The sequence below is a fragment of the Odocoileus virginianus genome, chromosome 4 (assembly GCF_023699985.2).
Source record: "Odocoileus virginianus isolate 20LAN1187 ecotype Illinois chromosome 4, Ovbor_1.2, whole genome shotgun sequence".
NCBI lineage: Eukaryota > Metazoa > Chordata > Mammalia > Artiodactyla > Cervidae > Odocoileus > Odocoileus virginianus.
In genome coordinates, this window is record NC_069677.1 from 83525221 (window position 1) to 83547475 (window position 22255).

Genomic DNA, 22255 nt, shown 5'->3' on the forward strand with positions numbered 1-22255 from the left:
TCAGCATTGATCTGCTCTGTTTAAGTAGTGTCAAGGAATGAAGACCATAAATTCACATGTGTTTGTGTTTGCATAAATGAACACTAAATGGGCACAAAGAGGGAATTCAGCGATTTCCTGACAAGGATAGGAAGGGGCTGGTGGGGACGAGGGGCGGGGCTTCTCTGCGGAATCTCTAAGCAGCCCTGGGTTTAGAACCAGGTGACCTGACGCACTGCCTATTTTGAAAGACCTCAGCCTGCAGACCCCTGGCAGCACCCAGTCCTACAAGAGCTCTGACCCTCACCACCCGAAGCTCCAGCCTCATGAATGCTGCCCTCCTGGGGTACCCCCACAGGGCCCCCAGGTCACACCTCTTGCCCTCCTCCACCTCCAGCTCCCAACACCCCCAGGACCCCATGGCCCACCCTTCAGTGAGCCGTCATCATCTTCATTGACTCACAGCTCATGGACCAGAGTTTGCCCAGGTGGGTCTGAGAGGGTAACAGGCAGGAAGGCCAGAGGTCCGCAAGAGGCAGGAGGAAATAAGTGGCTGATGTCCTGCCTGGAGCTAACCAGTGTCTTTTTCTTATGGAAATGTTTTTCTTAAGCTATGTTAAGGAAGCTATGTATTTGCTTTCAATTTGCCTTTCTTCAACATGGTTCTACCTAAGACTAACTTGTTTTCTTTTTTCAAACCTTGGGCTGATAATGGCTCAACAAACAAATCAGTATTCCTGTCAATTGTTTTATGGCTGGGGGTTGACAATACACTTCTTGTCTGTCCTATCTAATGTGGGAGCGGGGCCTGGGGAAAGTCCCTCAGCCTTGAGTTGTCTTTCTTATCTGATTTATGGTTTTCTAACAGACATACAACACCTTGCTAGAAACTAGCAAGGGGGCACTCTTTTCCTGTCCCCTTCTGATGTCTATGTCAGAAAGCTTTCCCTACCTCTATTATGCTTTAAAAATACTCTGCTACACAAAAAGCTCCAAGTCATCAAGCCTCATCTCTGACCCTGAATGGAAATCCTCTCCTCCGGAGGTCACGAATCCCGGCGTAACACACAGCTCGCAGACACAACCTTTCAGGTCTGGGTCTTGTCCTGTTGCCCCCAGCCCTGGGATTTGGGGAGGGGCCGAGGGTTGCACTTTCCACCACTTCCCACCCCTCCCTCGCCACCCAGGCCCTGCAGAGACCCTCCTGGGACCCCCACCACTGGGCCTGGGCCCCTGAGCTTCCACCAAGAGAAGTCAGCGCCCAGTACCTGGGACTCTCCCTTCTGGGACCCCAGGTCTGACACTGCACTCTCTTCCCCCAGAACACGGGACCTGGCCCACTCATCACTTTCATGTCCCCGGCCGCTTGCTGCTCTCATCATCTCCTGCCCTGGGAGGAGCTGGCCCAGCCACTCCTCATCTTGGTGGATCCCCCGCCATTCCCCTGTCCATCAGGCAGCATGGCCCTCATCCCTCCATGAGATCTGAGGGTCCTACTAAGGGGGCTTCGACCCCCAGGACCCCAGGTACTCTGTGACCCTGTGCCACCTCATGCCTCACCCCCATGCCCTCCCAGTTGTCTCCCCGTGTTTGGCACCTCACGAGGTCCCATTCCTGCCACTCAGCTCAGACCTCCCCCAAGCCCCTCAATGGTATCCCATGTGCACCCCACATGGACCCCACAGGCACCCGTGTGTCATCACTTTACTGGAGCCCCCAGGTCACAGAAGGTGGCTCTGCCAACCCCGGCCATGCCCACTCCTCACAGCCCCCTCTCCTTGCCCCCCATATCCCCCCATCTGGGCCCCCCGGGACGTGTCTGGAGGGGTTGCAAGGGGGAGTGGAGTCCGTCGAATCCCCGCTCGGCTGTCACTCCTGCCGGGCCTCCAGCTGGTCCAGCACCAGTGCTGCCTGCGTCTGGGCATCTTGCAGGAGGCCGGAGATGCGCTGGCGGACCTGACAGACACCAGAGCGATGTCATCACTGCTCACCTACCACCCACCCCACGGGCCCAGCCTCCCTGCCCCTTCCCTGGGCTTTCCACTCTGGGTGGCCCTGAGCCTCTGACCTGGGGAACTCCAGATCATCACAGGTCTCTCAGTGGGGATGGGGGGGTCCCTCTGTCTTTCCTGATGTTTGGGGCCAGCAAGGCCCAGTCCCCACCCTCCCAGTCTCCCTACTTTATCCACCACTGCTGAAGGCAGGGCTGTGTCCTCCAGGCCCAAAGGGGCAGCGCTCCAGTGGCTAGTGAGTTATCTGGATCCCCTGGGGTGGACAGGGCCTTCCCTGATGACAAGCTCAGCTTGGCTAGAGAGGCAGGTAGGGATCAGCTGGCCCTAATGCTCGCATTTCCCATCAGGAAATCGCTTTTTAACAATCATCACAAAATCACAAATACAGGGTGGTGGTCAGGGCTGGGAATGGGGGTGACACTGCAGGGCCTCCTCTGGAGTGGTGAGAATGTTCTAGCACTCGATAGAGGTGGTGGTCTCACAACCATAAATGTGCCAACTGCCTCTGACTTGTATAGTTTAACATGGTGAGTTGCACGTTCTGTGAATTCTCCTCCAAAAAGAGTGACAGTGAAATTGTCACAAACGCTGAAGCGGGACAATTGCAAGGCCAGCAACTGCTCTCTGAGACCACGTGTTGCTGGTACTGCAGCCCAGCCCATCCAGGGGACCCAGCCCTGGCCAGAGCGCCCAGGAGGGAGTGATGGGGTACCAGCAGGCACCCAGGCCACCCACCCCCACGGAGACCCTGAAAGAAGGCCCCAGCCTTCCCCTGAGGCCTGTGTTCTGCAAGACAGTCCTCATCCACCCGCAGCAGGTGGAGGACTGTCTCGTCAGACAGACACATCCCTCCCTCAAAGACATGCTAGCCAGGTGCCCCACATGCGGGAACCAAGGCAACTTCCAGGCCCCTCAGTGGGCCCGGCCTGTGCCCCTGCTCACCTGGTCCTTAAACGCATCATCAGTGACATTCTTCAGGTTGATGAGCACGTTGAAATATGCGCCAAACACACCTGTCTCCAGGGCCTTGGCTGCCACCTGCAATGGCCACGAGGCAGAACCAGCCGGCCGTGATGGGGCAGGCAGCAGGGCCTCCCCCTGCCCACTCCTCAGCCCAGAACATAGCCTGGGGGCCTCACGCCTCAACCGGGAAGACAGCAATCTGACTGGTCACTCGAGCAGGAAAGCATCCACACAGCCCTTGAGAGCCCGGAGTCACTGGACAGAAGCCTGGCCCTCTCCAAGGTGGGTCCCAGGCCCCTGCTCCATCCAGTGCCCAGAGGCCCACCCTCAGCTGAGCACTCAGCAGTCCACACCCTGTTGACCTCAGCACTCTGACCCCATGACCCAGTGCTGCCTCAGGCACAGCCCAGGCTGGAGACAGGCTGGTGCCTGCTCATTCAGTCATGTCCAACTCTTTGTGACCCCGTGGACTGTAGCCCGCCAGGCTCCTCTGTCCGTGGGATGATCCCAGGGAAGAATACTGGAGTGGGTTGCCATTTCCTTCTCCAGGGGCTCTTCCCGACCCAGGGATGGAACCTGCGGCTCCTGCATTGGCAGGCAGATTCTTTACCACTGAGCCACCTAGGAAGCCCGGAGCTAGCTGCAGGGGGCCCTTTAACAACGAGCACAGCATGTTGGCCGCTTACAGGCCCCGAGGGGCCACAGAAATGGGCCAGGAAGACCCAGAATACAGGAACGATGGCCTCTGTGCTCAGGCGGCTTATAGAACCTTCTTGACAACTCGCAGGTTGGCCACCTCCCAGTAAAGGCAGGTACAGTCCTTAGGGCCTGAAGACCAGACACTGGAAAAAGGTGTCCCTCTGTAAAGACCATGTGGCTGGGGGCCTCGGATCAGGCGGTAGACAAGTAGCACTGGGTGTGATGGCCCTTGTCCCCAGGCCTCTGTGCAGAAGTGACAGACAGGGTATGCGTGCACGTCTGCAGCAGGGCCCTGCCACGTACCTGCAGGTCTGACCTGCAGGCCAGGTTCACGCACAGAGCCAGCTCTCGCAGCACCGGCCACAGCGAGGCCACCGTCTCCGCCAGCGCCAAGGGCACAGCCACCGCCTGCCTCAGCCCCTCCTGCAGGGCGGCCGCACGTCTGGAAGCAAGGGCATTGGCGGTCAGAGCCCAGGGCACCCAGACACCCCCAGTCCCTACCCGATGGCTCCTCAAGGAGCTCACGGAACCAGGCTGGGGACCACAGGGAAATCGTTGTTCAGCCGCAGCACACCTGGGGGGACTGACCAGAACCAAGGATGTTCGCTGCGCTCACCTGTCCTTGTCCTCAGGTGTATTCTTGGGCAGCTTTGTCGCTTTCTGCCAGAGCAAGCACAGAAATAGAGGAGGGTGAGGGACTGTGACAAGGGGACTGGGAGCCTGGGGAGGGCAGGGGCCTAACACAGCGCCCACCACCTCCAAGTTTGCTTCCGTGGATCACAGATCAAGGGCCACCTCTGAGGGACTGGGGCGGGGGCCGGAGGGGAGTGAGGGCTCCAGCAGCAGTCTTCCCCGCCCACTCCAGGGGAGGCAACTGTGCGACCCCAGAGACCAGCTTAAAGTTTCAGGCCGTGTCTCCCCATCCCCGAGGGCGACACGCAACCCAGGCCTCCTTCCAGGAAGTATGAAACTGCTCCTCCCACGGCCCCGCCCATGTGAGACGCACCAAGAGATGCATGTGACCTCCAGGTCGGATGGCCGCGTTGTCAGGGGACCTCAGGAGGACCACTCCAGGCACCACCCGCACAAGCTCTGCAGGGGCCACCCGGCGGCATCCTTCATGCAGGAAACGCACTCACCCAGGGGCGAAAGCCTCCCCTGAGTCACTCACACAGCCATCCACTGAGGCCCAGCGACGGAGGCCAGCTGTCCACCCAGGCGCCCAGGTGCAGACTAGACTCGGCCCAAACCCCCCAGCAGGGCTGGCCCACAGCCTCCGCCCCAGGCATGCCCAGAGCACTGTCCACCCTCACACTAGGTCTTGCCCCAAGGTGGCTCTGGGCTGTGGTGTCGGCCGGGAGCTCACACCTGCCCCAGCAGGCCCTCCTCCCTCTCGAGGTCCAAGCACCCCCCTTCCTTCCTCTCCTGTGTCCCCTGCTGACTGCTCTCACACACACCTGGGGCTTCTTGACCTTGAACTCACACCTCGGCCTTCCTGCGAGTCCCCTGCTCTCCACCCAGGTCTGACGGACACCCCTCCTCCGGGCCCTCCTGAACAAGGGAAGTCTGGATCTAGCCTCCCAGCTCCCGAGGCCCTTTCTGTCTGTCGCTGAACTGTCTTCTCTGATCGCTGACACTGTGACTGACTGTGTTACCATGTAAAGATTTCTGTTCCCATCCTTTCGGGACCAGAGCTCTTCCCTGAGGACCGGGTCTTCCTCCAGCATCTGCGGGTCTGGGTGTCGGCCCATCAGCAGGACACAGGGAGCTGGGCAGGGGGACGCTGAGCCTGGCTGACCCTCAGGGCAGGTGTCCTCCTCTCCCCCGACCCCCAGCCCTGCAGAGACTCCGACCTGGGGTCACACCTGCACCAAACCTGCTGGGCTCAACCCAAGAGCAGCCAGACCACTGTCCCTTCCCTGCAGGCCCCCTGGTCTCCAGATGTCTGTGCTAGTGGCAGTCTCCCCCTCACCCCCATGACCCTGCCCACCTTTCTCTCCTCTGGAGACCCCGCATCACTGTCCACTGACCCCACTGTCCCTCAGGTCCTGCTCCGTAGGGCCAGTGGCGGTGGCCTGCCTGCACACGCACCAGATAGGCCTCGAAGGCCCGGGCGTCAGCGTCCACCATCGCAGTCAGCTCAGCCACAGCGGTGTGGAAGGGTGGGATCAGGCGTCGCATGGTCACATCCAGGTGCTCGTACTGGCGCCGCCCATAGGTCATCAGGCCGGCCATGGAGGCCAGGGCGGCACCCTGAGGACAGCGTGCTGATCAGGGGACCAGCCCCGGGTTGGGCTCCCACCTCCCGCCCCGCCGCTCACCCCACTCACCATGGCTGCACTGGCTGCGGCCACAGAGCCGCCCCCTGGGGCTGCTGAGCGGGCACCCACGGCCCGGATGAAGGCGCGCAGGGGCTGGTCCATCAGGCTTTGCTCGGGCCCATCCTGGGGGACCAGGTACCTGCGGGCGGGGGCTGTCAGGGGGGCCAGGGTGGGGGTGGGCTGGGGTCTATGTCAGAGGGTCCTGGGTCATTACTTCTAGGCTAGGAAGGAGGGACTGGGGGGTCCCTGGCTCACACCAGCACAGAGGAGGGGATATGGGCCCTGTTTGCAGAGCAGCCGCCCCAAGAGGGGCTGTGACCAGTCAGGAGCTGTGTGAGGACCAGTGGGACCTGTTGGAGCCTCATTGGGTCCCCCAACAAGTCCCCAGCCCTACACTTAGTGACAGAGCAGAGCTCTGGACGACCGAGGGGGTCTCTGCAGAGGGGTGGGGATCAGGGGCTGCTCACTCGATGATCCGCTCCTTGGGGTTGAAGGGGGACAGGGAGTCCAGGCCCAGCCGGTTCACCACCTGGAAGAGGGCCCGGTGACTGGGGTCCCCTCGAGCCCAGGTCCCACCCCTGCCACCCGTGGGGGTGCTCCCGGCCCTGGTGTGGAGCTTGCAGGGACACAGCTGCCACACACACACCACCCCTCACACCCACCAGCATCCCTGCAGACAGAAGCCCTTCAAGGCAGGCGCCCTGCCGGGCCCCAACTCCACCCACTGTGCTGCCCCGGGGAGACCCAGGCCCAGTGTGACCCGTCCTCCCCACATGCGAGCCTGTGCTGGAAAGGGGCCGACACAACTGCCTCCTGGACGGGGTTCCAGCTCCTGGGAGTCAGTGGCTCTGGCTCTCAAAGGCCCAGAGCTTCGTGAGCAGCCCAGATATGACCCTCGATGTGTGACAGTGAAGTTTACCCAACTTCAAAACAAAGTTGGAAATATCCTTTCACCTAAAGATGCTTTGAGGACACATCATGATGCTGATGCTGGCAACACAGTCCCAGCCCCTCTGAGCCACACGGGGACACATTCCACGCAGAACAGAAAGCAACAAGTACAGGACAAGTTGAGAGCCAGGGATGGCCCGAGGTCTCCTGGAGGACGCGGGAACGAGGCGGGAACGTAGCAGAGGGCGCCCGAGAGCAGCCCGCCTGCTGCAGAAAACTTCAGAAAGAGGAACAGAACTGTCAGAACGGACTTTAGCACCCACAAGCCTGGCAGGAAGTAAAGGAAACCATCCATGGCCAGGAGTGCCCAGAAGTGCCCAGAAATCTCTCCCTGTCCTGGAGCTAGGTCCACCCGGAGATGCCTGAGCCACCTCTCAGGAGCAGGGGTCAGACGGGAGACCCCTGGAAGACGACATCTCCAAGGATGAATCTGGGGAGAGCCACCCTTCAGAGGAAATAATTGAGGTCCTTTCCAGTCTGAGGCTTACATTTGGTGAAGCCCCCAGATGGTGAAGCCCCAGAAAATATCTTTCCTGGGAATTGTAATCGGAGAGGGATTAAGGCCACGGATCACACAGAATTCTCTTCTGTGTGGCTCCAAGCCCCAAACAAGAGGCTCATCTACAGGTCCCAAGCACCTGCCTGAAGCAACACAAGTTTAAACCAGTGACCAAGAATTCAGGAAGATCCCCTGGAGCAGGAAATGGCAACCCACTCCAATATTCTTGCCTGGAGAATCCCATGGACAGAGAAGCCTGGCGGGCTACAGTCCAGGGAGTCGCACAGAGCTGGACATGACTGAGCAACTAGGCATGACCAAGAATCACCACAGAGGAAACCCAGGCATGCAGTCAGAACTCCCAGTGATGATGAAGTCAGAACTTCAGTGATGCTGAAGAAGCATCACTACGTGTGTCGGCAGGCATGATAGTTTGGAAATCCAGAACTTCAAAAACTGTAGATCTCAGAACTTTCAGATAAAGAATATAAAATACTATGGTTTAAAGAAGCAATAGAGAGCATCAAACATGTTAATAAATGATAAATAGATGTGGGAGAGGTGAAAGTGGAAAAAGGATGGAGGGAGGAGATTCTTGAGGCTGGATTTCAAGAGGCACAAAGTATTTAGATGTCTTCAACTGTCTTCCCAGGGAGTGCTTATTAACAACAACAGGAAAAATAGGAACACCACATTGATAATCCTGGGTTGGGGACACCAATTCAACAAGGGGACCCAGGTAACGCCCTGAGGGGGACACCCGGTCACTTCTGTGCTGCTCTTGCCAGAAATGCACAAGTATACCCAGCCCTGAGAAAGGTCAGACCAGCACCCAGCAAGCAGCGCCTTGCTCACAGCCCATCACGGTCAAGGAAGGACAGGGAGAACTGGGGCCCTGGTCCAGATTAAAGGCCACAAAATACAAGGCAGGTGGACCCACTCCTGGTCTGGGGCAGAGCCAGGACAGGGTGACACTGACATGATTTGATTACAGTCTGCAGATTAGAGCAGATCGTACTGTGCCGAATTTCCTGATTTTGATCATTGCACTGTGGTTGTGTAACAGAATGTCCTTGATCTAGACAAATACACTCTGAATAAATGAGGCATTAAGGGCACAGTGTCTTCAATCTACTCTGGAATGGTCCAGAAACAAATATGATTGTGCGTGAATGTAGAGAGAGAAAGATACAGAAAACGGTGCAAAATACAACAATAGGTGAATCTGGAGGGAATAAAGCAGATACTATATGTGCACCTCTTCTGTGAGCAAGAATTACATCAAAATAAAAAGTGACACAGAATTTTGTAATGGCCAGAAAGAGAACAAACCCAGCTATAAAGTAGATAAGTGATTAAGAAGTGAGGCCTGAGAAAACCACAGCAAATACAGAGGGGAAAAATGGAGAGAAAGTGCAGAAAAAAACAGAATATATGGAAGAAGAAAATGCTACCATGGAGTGACTGTGTCTACAAAGTGAAAGAACCAAACACTGAATCAGAAATATTAAAGAAAATATTCCTGAAACTGAACAAGAATGAATCTGTAAATCACACAGAACCCTGGTCTAAAGAAAAACTGATGCAGAATAATCAACACCAAGATATATATGGCAGAGTTACTGAATTTCAAGGATAAAGACAGTTCTTCAAGCATCAGGGAGAAAGAACCGGTCAGCAGGGATGTGGAAGTTACCAGACGGCCTTAGACTCCCCCTGCATACACACAGTGACATTTATTCCAAAGGTGGCAAAGATGTGCCTGCAACATTCTCAGGAGAAAAACAAGCGACTGGAGGTTTTGGTTCTCCTTTATTGTTGTTGTTTAGTTACTAAGTTGTGTCTGACTCTTTGCAACTCCGTGGACCTCCAGGACCCACCAGGCTCCTCTGTCTATGAGATTTTCCAGGCAAGAATATTGGAGTGTGTTGCCATTCCCTTTTTCAGGGCATCTTCCTGACCCAGAGATCAAACCCGCGTCTCTGTGCCTCCTGCATTGTCACATGTCACTGAGCCACCAGGGAAGCTTTTTGGTTGTCCTACTGTTTTGAAAGAATGAAATCACACAAAGACATTCCCAAACATAATAGAACCTACAGAATAAACCCTTGAGCCTTTCTTCAAAAACCTGCTTGACTGTGAAATCTAGGCAACAGACAGGGAAAAGGACAGAGATGCACAGTGACCTCACTTAAGTCCAGAACCAAACTTAAATATCTATGTATATTTAATTCATGTGGCTATGTTTACAGAAGGTAAATGGTATACTTCAGACAATGTAAAAGTAACAACGAAGCAATTTAAATCTGGACCAACAACGACAGCTCACACAGTGCACTAATTTTCTTGTCTTTCTTCACCAAGAGTCAAGAGACATTCTAACCCTGATTAAGAGCTAAAGGAGTAAGTATACTATGCAGACTTAGAAAGTTAACCACCGAGAGCTAACAAATGAATTCAGCGAGGAGGACGCAGTCAACCCACAAAGATCTGTACATTTCTGAACACTGACGATGAATGAACACTGAAGAACAAATTACAAAAACAATTCCATTTTCAGTAGCATCCAAAAAAAAAAAAATGAAACACTTAGGAATTAATTAACCTCACCAAGGAGGTGAAAGACTGCAATGAGAACTACAAAACATGCTGAAAGGAGCTACAGACACTGACGGGGACACAGCCCAAGTCCAGGGTGGGAAGATGGTGAAGTGATATGGAGCTCCAACCAGTGACCAGCGGGGGCAGTATGAGCAATACCTTTCTGACAGTACCTTTCAGAGAAACAGGAAAATCCATCCTGGACGGCAGTGACGGCCGTACAACTTCACAAACGTCCTTAACACCACTGACCAGCACGCTTAAATATGGCTAAGATGGGAAATTTTATGTCATGTGTATTTTACCGTAATTTCAAAAGCTGAAAAAATATTTAAAAGAACCAACTCCCTAAAAAAAAAAATGACACAGCTCTAAAAAACTGGGAACTAGAGAAGGGAGAAAAGACGGGGGCAAACATCGAGAGTTACTTTCTCATATGCACAGCAAGCAGTCTGCAGAGCGCAGACCTCAAGCTTCACAGTGAGTTTTTGACAAATTTTGTAACAACGCTGCTTCAAACTAGTCTATGGGCACCCTTTTTCCAATAGCATTTGCTCACTCTGTGCCTCTGTGTCACATTTTGGTAATTCTCACAACATTTCAAACCCTCCACCAGCATTAAAATCACAACTCTCTGAAAGCTCAGATGAAGGTTAGCTTTTTTTTTTTTTAGCAATAAAGTACTTTTAAGTACGTGCACAGTTTTTTTTAGACACAATGATATCGCATACTTAACAGACTATAGTCTAGTATGAACATAACTTTTATATACACCAGGAAACCAGAAAATCGTGTGAGTGGCTTTATTGGGATATTTGATTTATTTGCAGTGGCTTGGAACCAAATATCTTTGTGGTGCCTGCACTGATAAAAATTGACAAATCAAAAAAAAATTGAAAAATCACATTGATACATTTAGATAGATTTTAACTTAATAAATCAAAAATAGAGATAAATAGATTAAGTTATGGGCTTCCCCGATGACTCAGCAGTAAAGAATCCACCTGCAATGCAAAAGACCCAGGAGATGTGGGTTCAATCCCTGGGTTGGGAAGATCCCCTGGAGAAAGGCATGGCAACCCACTCCAGCATTCTTGCCTGGGGAATCCCCAAGGACAGAGGAGCCTGGCTGGCTATAGTCCATGGGGTCACAAAGAGTCAAATACAACCAAGCGACTAAGCGCAGCACCAGTATTCTTGCCTGGAGAAGCCCATGGACAAAGGAACCTGGAGGGCTATAGTCCATGGGGTTGCAGAGTTGGACACAGAGAGTTGCATACACACATTCTATTGCCTCCATATAACCGGAAGGAAACCACATCCGCTCTGCCTAAAAACAGGACAAAAGCAAGTCCAGGCATATCTGCTAGATTAGTAAATACAAAAGGATAGACCCAACAAGCAAAAGACAAAAACTCTCAGAGAAATCCAGTCATGTGCTCGTTTTAAGAAATACCTTCAAAACAGAACCACCCTGAGGCCAGAGCAATAGGATAGCAAAAACCAGCTACCGCCAGAGATAGCTCGAGGGACCCAGGACCATAGGAACCACATGGTGAATAGTCCGCAGAGGCTAGTCTCACACCCCCAAATCTGGACCAGTCAGGACCAGAGGAAGGGCAAGTCCCTCCATCCGACTGAGCCCAGGCACCCCCTCTCACTGAAGTTTCACAAGACTGAATATATTTTAGGTCACAGAGAAAACCCCAACAGTGTCCAAGTGAAAAATGTGATCTCAACTTGCAGGCACAGACAAAAAAACAAAGGAGAAGTAGAAGGCCACACGGACAGGAACCCAGGCCTGGGGAGCAGGTGTCTGGAGCAGCTGACCTGCTCCCTCTAAGGACCCCCAGCCCCCCAGCCCCCCAGCCCCAGCCCCACCCTCACCAGCCCTGCCCACCAGCCTGAGCCGCTGCTCCTCCTCCAGGAGGAACAGATTCTCCTGCTCGCAATAGAAGGCGGCCGCGTCCAGCAGGGCCTTCAGAGGCACCAGGCCCACCAGCTGTGAGCCCACCACTGGAAGGCTCAGTTCCTGCGGAGGGCGGAGGGTGGAGGTCAGAGATCGAGGCATCATTGCCCAGGCAGCTGGGCTTGGGAATACGTGGAGGACCTGCCCCGCTCACCTGGGCTTCTCTGCAGGTCTCCTCGTAGACTGTGTGCAGCCCTGTGACCTCAAAGTCCAGGAGGTTCATGGACACCTGAGCCAGGTTCTTCTCATCCAGGTACCAGCCGATGCCCTGCACCTTGCTCAGGCGTCCTGGCTGCAGAGAACGAGGTTTACCCAGCCCGGCCCTGCCTCTCCTGGCACCCCGCACTGACAGCGCCCTCCCCTGCATCCCCTCAGCTGGCCCAGGGTCTCCCTTCTGCCCAGGCACGTTGACAAGGCAGGCCGTGGCCTGAAGACTGTGCAGTGCAGCTGGTCTCCTCGCCTTGGTCTCCCGGTCTCTCATCTGAGCCTGGGAGGGGCCTGCCCAGCACCGGAAGCAGAGCCCCCAAAGGTGGCTCACCCCACACAGGGTCCAGGCTCAGAGCAGGCCCTGCCGCCTGGCCAGCATTCCCCTCACATCCTTGTCCTGGGGGCTGGCTCCTTCCTCCCATCCCACCCCTGCCCCAGAGGCCAGCGCACAGCCCTTGCTCCTTGGGGCACTCCCTCCCCCTCAGGGGGAGCCTCTGACTTCTGACCTCAGCAGAGCACAGAGCAGGACTGGGGAGCTGCTGTGCTTCTATGCTGTGCTTGCCGACGGCTGAGTGTTCGGGATAGAAGCCAGGCCCAGGTCTCCGGGGGTGGAGGCTGACAGGTGAGGAGCAGGGCCTCCTTCACCAGGTGTGTCTTTGTCTACCTGTGTCCAGTGCAAAGTTTCTGCAGAGGTGGTGCTCAAACTAGGTGGGACTTCCTATGGCAGACTTGGTGGATCAGGGGACCTGGGGTACCTGGGGATACCTGGGGCTCAGGAACGGCTGTTTTCCTATTAGCATGGAAATGCTGCAGTATGTTGACCATAGATGTAGCCCTGCTGCGTCCATGGAAAATGTCCTTAAAGACCTGCTCCCCAACCTCAAACCCTGGAACCCTGGCCCTGCCAGTCCTGCATGGCGTGGACACCGAGGTGGGCAGGACCTGTGGTCAGCGGGTCCACACATGGTGTCCAGCCTTGACCCTCTCTGGGAGGCCCTCGAGATTCAACAGGGACGGGCCAGACCTCATGGGATTGCAGGCGCCAGGAGCCCACCTGGTCCTTCCCACGACCCTGCTCACGGAGATTGAGGGCGATGCGGTGCGCCTGCTCCTTGGTGCTGAGCAGGTTAATGTTGAACGCGAGGAGGAACTTCCGTGCCCCTGTGGCGGTGGCCCCCCAGCTGGGAACGAAGGCGCTGGGCCCGAAGTCAGGTGCCCACTCGGCCTGCTTGAGCTGTGGGGAGACGGGCGGGTGAGGGAAGCGGGAAGCGGGGAGGAGGGCCCACCCCAGACCGCCCCCTGCCGAGGGGCACGGCACCTTCTCAGGGAGCGCCTCATACTCCCCAGCCCGGATGGCCGGCAGGGACTGGCGGCTGGTTGCCCGCGCTGCCTCGCCGTAGAGGTACACTGCAAAGGGACCTGGCGAGTCAGGCCCCCGGTGGCCGGCATTGCAGGACCCCGTTCCTGCAGCTCCATCTTGCTGGCGGCCCCCATCTCTGTGCCCCGTCGGGTGGGTGTGAGTGGTCGCTGATGGGCACTCTGTATGGGCAGGACCCCTCCTCTGCCCACCCAGGGGCAGGGCAGGCCCCACTCTAACTGCTCAGGCTCTGATGCCCCAGAAAAAGGCATCGTCTGCCCATAAGAGTTGGGAGCAGGCACGCAGGGTTGGAAGGATATTCATGTTTCTCTCCAAAGTGCATTTTTGCTGAACAAAACACGGAATGAGGAGGAGAGAAAACAAAGCTCACCGCCAGCTCCCGACACCTGCCCGAGGCAGGAGACCCACCCCCAAGTTGGTGCATCGGCCCACAGGCAGGGGCTGGACCCCCGCCTGGTATCTCAGGCATCCACCTGTTACATGCGCTAGGCTGCCCCTTGATTTGTTTAATTCCCCAAAGAGGCTGTTAAGGGCTTTCTGTCTGTCCATCTTGCTCAAGCCCCTCACAGAGCCGCTACTCAAGCCCACTGCCAAGCAAGGCTGAGAGTCTGTCCCTGATGGCTGGGACCCTGTCCTCACAGGTTCTCATCATAGGAGAAGGGGGACATATTCCTGCCTGTCAAAACCCTGCTTGGTAGGGTTTTTTCCCTTAAAATCTGCATTTCTAAGGATGTTAGAGTGGAGACCTTCACAGGGTGCCTGCTGCTGCTGCTGTTGAGCTGAGGTGAGGCAGGGCCACCCGCCCCGGGCGCTCACCTGGCACATCCAGCTCCTCTGCCAGCCGCTGGCCAAAGACCTGGGCACAGCGCACGCACTCGTCCATGGTGACGCCCCTGACCGGGATGAAGGGGCACACATCCAGGGCGCCCATCCGGGGGTGCTCCCCTGCACAGAGATGGGGCTGAGGAAGGGGGGGCTTCGGTGCGGAGCCCCGCCCCCCAGCCCCTTCTGCACACACGCAGAAGGAGACTGACCACGGGGCCCCAGAGAGGCAGACACTGAGCGCCTCGACCCGTCGGTGGTACACCCCTCCCCCCCAGCGACCACCTGCGCTTTCAGGGAGGGGGCGCCTCCACCCCACTGCCCTACAGGTTGTCCTCAGACGCCGAGCCCACTGTGGGCCAGCAGCCCATGGCCAGATGGCAGCCCCATGTCCCCTCCCCCAGGTAGCCCCCCAGATGGCAGCCTTATGTCCCCTCCCCCCAGGCAGACCCCAGATGGCAGCCCTATGTCCCCTCCCCCAGGCGGCCCCCCAGATGGCAGTCCCACATCATCCCTCCCCCAGGCAGCCCCCTAGATGGTAGCCTTATGTCCCCTCCCCCCAGGCAGACCCCAGATGGCAGCCCTATGTCCCCTCCCCCAGGCGGCCCCCCAGATGGCAGTCCCACATCATCCCTCCCCCAGGCAGCCCCCCAGATGGCAGCCTTATGTCCCCTCCCCCCAGGCGGCCCCCCAGATGGCAGTCCCACATCATCCCTCCCCCAGGCAGCTTCTCTGAGATAAGCCTCGGTTGTCCTTCACCAGTTGGAATCACTCGTGAAATCCCCCCCGCCTTGAGAGGCCAGAGACCTTGCCCTTTTGAACAGTTCCCCATGTGTTCACTGGCCTTTGACACTGCCGCCCAAAGAATGTGTTTGGTTTGTGGGCTGTTGACAGATAGGGCTCTGTCCCCCATACCCAGGGCCCATGCAGAGTGCAAGCACCTTGCTGCCGGCCACTCTTGGGCCCATGAAACGTAAATGGGGTCCAAGGAGCATCCGGCGAGCCTGTTGGCTCCTCGCCCTCTGCAAGTCCTGAGCACGAGCTGGGCTGCCCTCCCCCGCCCTCACCTCTGTGCCGGCTCATGTCGATGAGCCGATGGGCAGCGCGGGCAGCATTGAGGGCCCCCTCCACCACATCCTCAGGGCGCCCCACGAAGGTGTAGACGGTGCGGTTGGTGGAGGGGCCGGCGTCCACGTCCAGCAGCACGCAGCCTGGGGTCTGCGCCACCGCTTGAGAGATGGCGTCAATCACCTGGGGATGAAGCCGGGCCTGCGCCTCCGTCTCCCCACAAGGAGGAGGGCGCGGGAGCTGCCGGGGCCCAGTCTGTCCTGCCCCCACCCGGACACAGGGCCTGGAGCTGGCGCTGGGCATCAGGGAGCAGCGACAGGCAGCCCCATGGGGAGAAACTGAGGCAGGGAGCAGAACTGGGTGGAGGGGCTGCCAGGGCCCCGAGAAGGTGACTACAGGCCAAGGTCACAGAGGGTTGGGGCCCTGGCCCCCAGGCAACCCAGAGGCTCCTGAGGCAGTAGCAAGGCCTGCCCAGTGCTCTGTGACTCAGTTTCCTGCAGATCACCTGGGGATAAGGACAGGTGGGGGAGGGGAGACTGTGCCCCACACAAGGACCCTCAAACAGCTGTGTGGGTTAGCCTTCCAGGGCTCCATCTTCACCCAAGAGGCCAAACGACCTGCCCAGACCTGAACCAGTACCCCTGACTGGTTGTCCACCCACTCCTCCTTTCTCACCCTTTCCAGAAAAGACAGTCCCCAGACTCCACCCCAAACCATGCCCTCCTGGCCCCAAGCCCCCTGCACTGCCCTGGCCGCCCCCAGGCCCTCACCTCCTGGTTGTTCCCCTCTGAGAAGTTGGGGACACATTCCACCAGCCGGGACATGGTCCAGACCCTGATCCAGACGCTCCTTTCACCAGCAGAGGTGGGAAGGAGGCTGGCGGGGCCTTTATTCCCCCAGCAGGTCCCTCCCTGCACCAGGCTTCTTATTAACTGGGCAGATGGGGGAGGGGCAGAGCCAGGACCCTGCGAGGCGGCCAGCAGAGGAGGAGGTGGAGGGGAGGCCGAGACCTCTGCCCAGGTGAGTGTGGGCTCCCCTGAAAGATGTACTGGACTCCCAGGGACAAGTCCTTAGCAGGCTGCAGCCTCAGGCCACCCCATGCTCCAGGCCCAGTTGGGCCCAGGGCCCCCTGGTGACCCTCTGGGTGACCCTCCTGGGATCTGTTTCTTCGTGGAACAGCTGAGCCTCAGGGCCACAGAGGGACAAGAGCGACTGTGTGTGAGGCCCTGGGCCTGGCTTTCAGCAGAGGTCAGCACAGCTGGCTGGCAGGAGGGTGGGTATTGGCAGGCCCATGGCACTGGGGAGGGGCAGGCAGGTGAGGCTCAGCTCACCACTCCACCGAGGCCAGAGGACCCCCACAAGGGGCCACGTAGCCCAGGTCAGCAGCACAGCGCCCTAAGCTGAGAGGGCCCGCTCAGGTCAATGCCCTGGCAGCACATGGACCCCCGCAAGCCCCTCCCAAGAGCAGCCCGCACCATCCGTGGTTCTCCCGGCATTGGGTGCCCCACTTTGGGGTGATCAGGTCCAAGGCCACTTCACCCCTCTCACAGTCACCACAGGGCCAGAAGAGGAGATACCCACGTCTTTCAGGCGCCCAGCTGTCTGGGCTGTTGGAAGCCCACCCCTCTAGCAGCTGCTCCTGGGAACTGGAAGAGGGAGAAGTGGCTGGGGGAGCCCAGAGACCCCGAAGGCTGGGGGTGGGCGCGTCCGGGGCAGCTGCAGCCCTGGGTGACTGTGGGTGCATGTGGGTGACCGGCCGTCGCACATGGTCCCAATGCAAGCCCCAGCACCACCTGGCCCTCACCCCAGCACAGCCTGGAGCCAGGGTCTTTACAGAGCTGATGAGGTTAAAATGCGGTCACTAAGGCGGGTCCTAATCCTGTAGGACTGGTGTCCTTATGAGAAGGAGATGAGACCAGAGATGCGCAGAGAGGATGACACGTGAGGACACTGGGCGAAGACAGCTGTCTGCATGCCAAAGAGGGAGGCCCCGGAGGAACCAGCCCTGTGGCACCCCCATCTCGGACTTCAGCCTCCAGAATTGTGAGATGATAAATGTCTACTGTTCAAGCCGCCCTGGCGGCGGTGTTTGTTACAGCGCCCAAGCTGACTGAGACAGGGGTCTGAGGAGCCGGGGCATCTGGGACATGCCAGGCCGTGGGGAACAAGGGACAGGCATCCTGGCACCTTCATCCTCCTACCTACGGCAGAGGAGGAGCCGGGGAGGGGTCGGTCGCAGGGCCCCAGGGGGCCACCTGCCCTCTCTAGGCCTCAGGAGAGATGGGGGGTGGTGTGGAAATTGGGGGGCAGAGGGCTGTGTGTCCTATGGAGATGGGTCTGGCCCAGGGCTTGGCCACATCTGGGAATGCAAGATGCACAGAGGGGACCCAGTGTGATGCCAAGACCAGCTCTGGGGGGCAGTTTTGAGACATTAAAAATGCTGGCAGGTGCTAAAAATATCTCCTGAGGAGGGGACCCTGGGAAGCTCCACTATTTACAGGGAAAGCGATCTCACCAGTCAGTGCCCCGATGCTGGTTTCTGTGACCACCCCGCAGCCAAACGGACCAGGGATCGCGAGTCCAGAACCCGCAGGAGGAGCCCCGCCGACACCGGCTCTCCTCCAGGGGCTCCGGCTGCCGCGAATCCTCTGCCAGGCAGACAGCCACACCTGGACCGGCCTCACTGAAGGGACGCCCGCCCAGCTGCACGCGGGCACCTGCTTTAAAGCTCCGCTGCTGTCTTGCTGTCCCTGGCTTTGAACAAGGGCTTGTGTCTTCACGTTGCAGCTGCCCTGTCCGCGGCTGAACCTGGCCCCAGGCCCTGCCCTCCAGGGAGACCCCCACGGGGAGGCGCCGCCGTCCCTCAAAGAGCAGCGGTAAAGAGGAACAGCAAACAGACGACTTTAATAGACTGGGGCTCACCGTGCAGGTGTGGGCGGCGGGGCGGGCACCAGGGTGCGCGCCGGCCGGGGGGCGGGACAGCGCGGGCAGCGGCCCACCCGGCCCTGGCGCCCTCGGCGCGCCCTCCGGGGAGCGGACGAGGAGCGTGGCGCCCGAGGTTGCAACACGCGTTTATTGCAGGGAGGCGCGGGGCGCGGGTTCACCAGGCGAAGAGCGGGCGGCTGTCCTCCTTGGAGAGCTCGCACAGGCAGTTGAGCAGCAGCAGCGAGTCGCCCAGAAACTTGGGGGGCACGACGTCGATGACCAGCTTCCGCAGGGCGGCCGGGCTGCTGTGCAGCGGGTTGGCACGCAGGTCCGGCCGCTGCTTCAGAATGCCGTAGGTGTTGATGAGGAACTCGCTGAACACGGGGTGCACGTCGCGGTTGTAGCCCAGCCTCTCCAGGCGCGCCGTCAGCGTCAGGTAGCGGTGCGTGAGCTCCCGCAGCTTCTTCTCGTCCACCGAGCCGTCCAGGGACTTGATGGAGGTCTGCGGGCACAGGCGCGAGTGGGCGGCGGGGCCGGCGCGGCGAGGAGGACGGGAGGCCAGGCGGAGGCCCGGGCTGAGATCCCCGCGCCCTCCCAGCACAGCTGTGTCGGTGGGGACACTGAGGCCCAGAGGCAAGCCCCCACCCGGGGCCAGCTCCCGGTTTCCCTCCTGCGCGCAGGGACCGCCAGGAGAGCAGAGAGCTCCATCCCCGGAGCCCAGAAAAGGGCGGAGCGTCACAGTGCTCCCTGACGGAGCCACTCCTGAGGCTGTCCCAGACTACTAAAGACGGGACGGAGCCAAGGGGCTCGTGGGGCAGCAGCTCATCCATTCCCCACTCAGACACCACTCAGCCTTGCCCAGGCCTACAGCTGTGTGGACACTACAGCGGACTGGTGGCCAGGGGACCTTGGGGGAAGGGGGGGGCGGGGAGCTGGGCAACAAGGGACCCCGGGCAAGGATGGGACCCTGGGCTGGGAGGGTCCTAGGGCAAGTCCGGGACCAGGCCAGGGGAAGGCCCCCAGCCAGGGAGGCGTACCTGTTTGATCTTCTCAGGGATGTTGGACACAGTGAAGCCGTAGAGCCGGGTCACCCCTGGGAAGACGTAGGCCAGGATGCGCCGGTCCAGCTGGAAGGCAATCTCCCCGACAATGCGACCATCCTTCTCGGTGCCAGTGAAGCTCTGGATCTCTGGGGGGCAGGGTTGGGTGGGGCTGGTGAGACGGGCAGCCAGTATCTGGGAGGGTAGGAGGGTCAAGGGGTTCAGAGGGTCCAGGGCTGCCCACATTCCTCCTGCCTGAGCTCCAGGGTCCATCTCAGGGAGAGGGCTGACCCAGATGTTGCCACTGTGGGTCTGAGGTGAAGCCTGGGGACCCCAACAAGGCCTTCCTGCAAGGCCCAGTGGTGACCTGAGGGGGCACCCTTCTCCCTGTTCACCACTGCTCCCTGACAGCCCGGATCCCAGGCCCTGCCTCAGTTCCCTGAGATGGACGTTTCACAGACCAGGGTTGGTTTCTGGTCCCCTTGTCACCAGCAAGTCTGCTCAGCACCTGGTCTAGGGTGACGCCTCTCGGAGCTCTCAGCCGCATGACCAGGTGAACTCGGAATGGGCTAGGCATGTCCCCACCTGAGGGTAGAGTCCAACTCAAGAACACATATGTAGCACGTGTGGGTCCAGTCTGCATAGCTATGTGAAACAGTGAGACGCTCTGTCTCAGCAGCCTGTGTGTATTGCAGGCTGGTCTAATGCTTATTTCATAATAAGATGAGAGTTGCTGGGTTCGCGGGAGATTCTAATTATTTCCCCAATATCACCCCAGCACATCAACCACTGTCCCCTCCAAAATTGCTTCCAGGTTGCCCCTCCCCACGGCAGCCTCTGATGTCAGCACGTCTTCTACCCGACAGCCATGATCCTACCACTACCCTTCAAAATTACTGTGCTCTCTGAAGATCTTGCTGACACTGTTACCACCAGGTGCACCTAACTTTGAGGGACCGTGGAGTGAGGAAGGGCCCGCCTCACGGCGCCTGGAGTGCCCTGTGACCAGGATGCACTCTGCGGGGAGAGCAGGCACTCGGCACAGGCTCCCATGCTTCCCGAACTCTGTTCCTCCCCACAGGAAACACTTAATAACAGGCCCATTTCTAAAGCTTTTTCTAAAGCCCTGCAACTTTCTAACCCAACAGTGCTCCAAACCCCTCCCAAGAGTGTTGGATGGTGAAGCCCCACAAGGTCCGTCCAGCAGGCAGGCAGTGCACAGATGGGCCGGAGAGCTGGCCCCCAGGTCCTGTTACCCACAGATACCTGTGCCTGCCAAGGGCTTAGGACCCCCACCACATACAGAGGTTGGTCTGACTCCCCACCCTGCTGGAGGGCTCAGTGGCCAGGGGAGTCGCTGGGCTGCTCCGAGACCTCCACAAGGGCTTTATGCGGCTGTGTGCACTGGACTGCAGGACCAACCCTGCCTGTGACCGAGGGCAGCTGCTCTCCGTCCCTCAGCCCCACCCTGGGACTACCCACATAGCCACCCATCCCAGAGCCCTGGCTAGTCACTCTGGGCAGGAACAGGATGGCAGTCAACACATGCTTATCAAGGCCAGGCGTGGGTAGCTCCTCCTCCTCTGTGGGCACTGGGATAGGCGAGGGGGCCCGTGTCCTCCTGCTCCCTCGGCCGTGCCAATGCACATGCTGAGTAGGGAAGATGAGGTTTAACTTAGCCCGGTCCAGGTCTGTCACAGCTGAGACTCTGTGGCCAAATCCAAGGTCATAAGGTTTATGTCTATGTTTTCTTCTAACAGTTTTATGGTTTTAGCTCTTTTAGTTCTTTTAAAAATCTTTGATGCATTTTGAGTTAATTTTCCTATGTGATATGAAGTCCAGCTTCAGCTGTTTGCATGTGGAGATCCACTTTCCTGGCACCATTTGTTGAAAAGACTCCTCTCTCCATCGAATTGTCTTGGGACCCTTGCCAGACATCAGACTTGGGAATGCATGGGTTTATCTCTGACTCTTGATTCTATTTCATGGACTTGTATGCCTGTCCTTACACCAGTACCACGCTGCTGATTACTGTACCTTTAGAGTAAATTTTGAAATTGGAAAGTGTGAGTCCTCCAACTTTATTCTCCTTTTTCAAGACTGTTTTGCTTATTCTGAGTCCCATGCATCTCCATACAAATTTTAGGATCAGTATGTCAATTTCTACCAAGAAGTCAGGTGGGACTTTGATAGGGATTGCATTGGAATTTGTAGATTGATTTGGGGAGGTTTGCCATCTTGATAATATTAGGTCTTTCAAGCCATGACCAGAAGACTTTTTACATTTATTTAGGTCTCCTTTCATTTCTTTCAATGCTTTGTAGTTTTCAGTGATGTTGTTTAGTCACTGTCATGTCCAACTCTTTGTGACTCCGTAGACCATAGCCCACCAGGCTCCTCTGTCCATGGGATTTCCCAGGCAAGAATACTGGAGTGGGTTGTCATTTCCTTCTCCAGGGAATCTTCCTGACACAGGGATCAAACCCATGTCTTTTACATTGCCAGGCAGGTTCTTTACCACTGAACCATCTGGGAAGCCCTAGTTTCCAGTGCATTCTTTCCAAAATCACTTGGCAACACTGCAGAAACTACCCAGGAATTATAACTGTGAACTGGATACACTGCACAGAAGCATGTTAGGGAAAACAGGGCCTATGGAGGAGCAGAAAACAATCTCCCCCTTCTGTAGTAATATATTTATCTCATCAGGAGTCGGTCCCTCTCCCTGCCTCCCCTCCTCTAAAGTATAAATTAGGTAGAAGGAATGAGCAACCTCTAGATCTGAGAGGATCTAGAAAGCATTTCTAGTCCAACCTGGGTC

At 57.5% G+C, this 22255-nt stretch overlaps 2 protein-coding genes and 1 long non-coding RNA gene across 7 annotated transcripts in view; 1 reads left to right on the forward strand and 2 right to left on the reverse strand.

Moving 5' to 3' along the window:
- FTCD (formimidoyltransferase cyclodeaminase) lies at positions 1–16364 on the reverse strand. Of its 2 annotated transcripts, none has more exons than XM_070466917.1 (14): positions 16240–16364; positions 15469–15652; positions 14396–14524; positions 13520–13608; positions 13256–13435; positions 12149–12286; positions 11926–12057; positions 6442–6503; positions 5984–6113; positions 5745–5906; positions 4270–4313; positions 3957–4095; positions 2935–3029; positions 1–1916 (listed from the first exon to the last, which is right to left on the reverse strand). In XM_070466917.1, exons 1-14 carry the CDS (start codon positions 16291–16293, stop codon positions 1742–1744), a joined length of 1713 nt encoding a protein of 570 aa, XP_070323018.1. In that variant the 5' UTR covers positions 16294–16364; the 3' UTR covers positions 1–1741. The 2 variants fall into 2 exon arrangements, with proteins under 2 accessions (XP_070323018.1, XP_070323017.1); XM_070466916.1 differs by having other exon boundaries at positions 1668–1935; positions 2934–3029; positions 16240–16356.
- On the forward strand, positions 15301–21498 carry LOC139034832 (uncharacterized). Of its 3 annotated transcripts, none has more exons than XR_011487414.1 (4): positions 15301–16489; positions 17355–18345; positions 18551–19561; positions 19846–21498. It is a non-coding gene; the product is annotated as an uncharacterized lncRNA (long non-coding RNA). The 3 variants fall into 3 exon arrangements; XR_011487413.1 differs by having other exon boundaries at positions 17355–17512; positions 18026–18345; positions 18551–21498; XR_011487412.1 differs by having other exon boundaries at positions 18551–21498.
- The window catches only part of SPATC1L (spermatogenesis and centriole associated 1 like), a 16914-nt gene continuing 13168 nt past the window's right edge, over positions 18510–22255 (reverse strand). For both annotated transcript variants that reach the window (XM_020876982.2, XM_020876974.2), the window contains 2 exons: positions 19432–19583; positions 18510–18896 (listed from right to left, as the gene is read on the reverse strand). In XM_020876982.2, the coding sequence (XP_020732641.2) occupies positions 18570–18896; positions 19432–19583 (479 nt within the window). In that variant the 3' untranslated portion in view covers positions 18510–18569. The remainder of the gene's footprint in view (positions 18897–19431; positions 19584–22255) is intronic.

What these genes read in the sequence shown, in the direction of transcription:
- FTCD (XM_070466917.1), bottom strand. Translation starts at nt 16,293, where the DNA reads ATGTCCCGGCTGGTGGAATGTGTCCCCAACTTCTCAGAGGGGAACAAC. An exon ending in CAGAGGGGAACAACCAGGAG is followed by an intron (nt 15,653 to 16,239) that starts GTGAGGGCCTGG and finishes CTTCATCCCCAG; the next exon opens with GTGATTGACGCCATCTCTCA. An exon ending in GATGATGCGTTTAAGGACCA is followed by an intron (nt 1,917 to 2,934) that starts GGTGAGCAGGGG and finishes AGCGCATCTCCG; the next exon opens with GCCTCCTGCAAGATGCCCAG.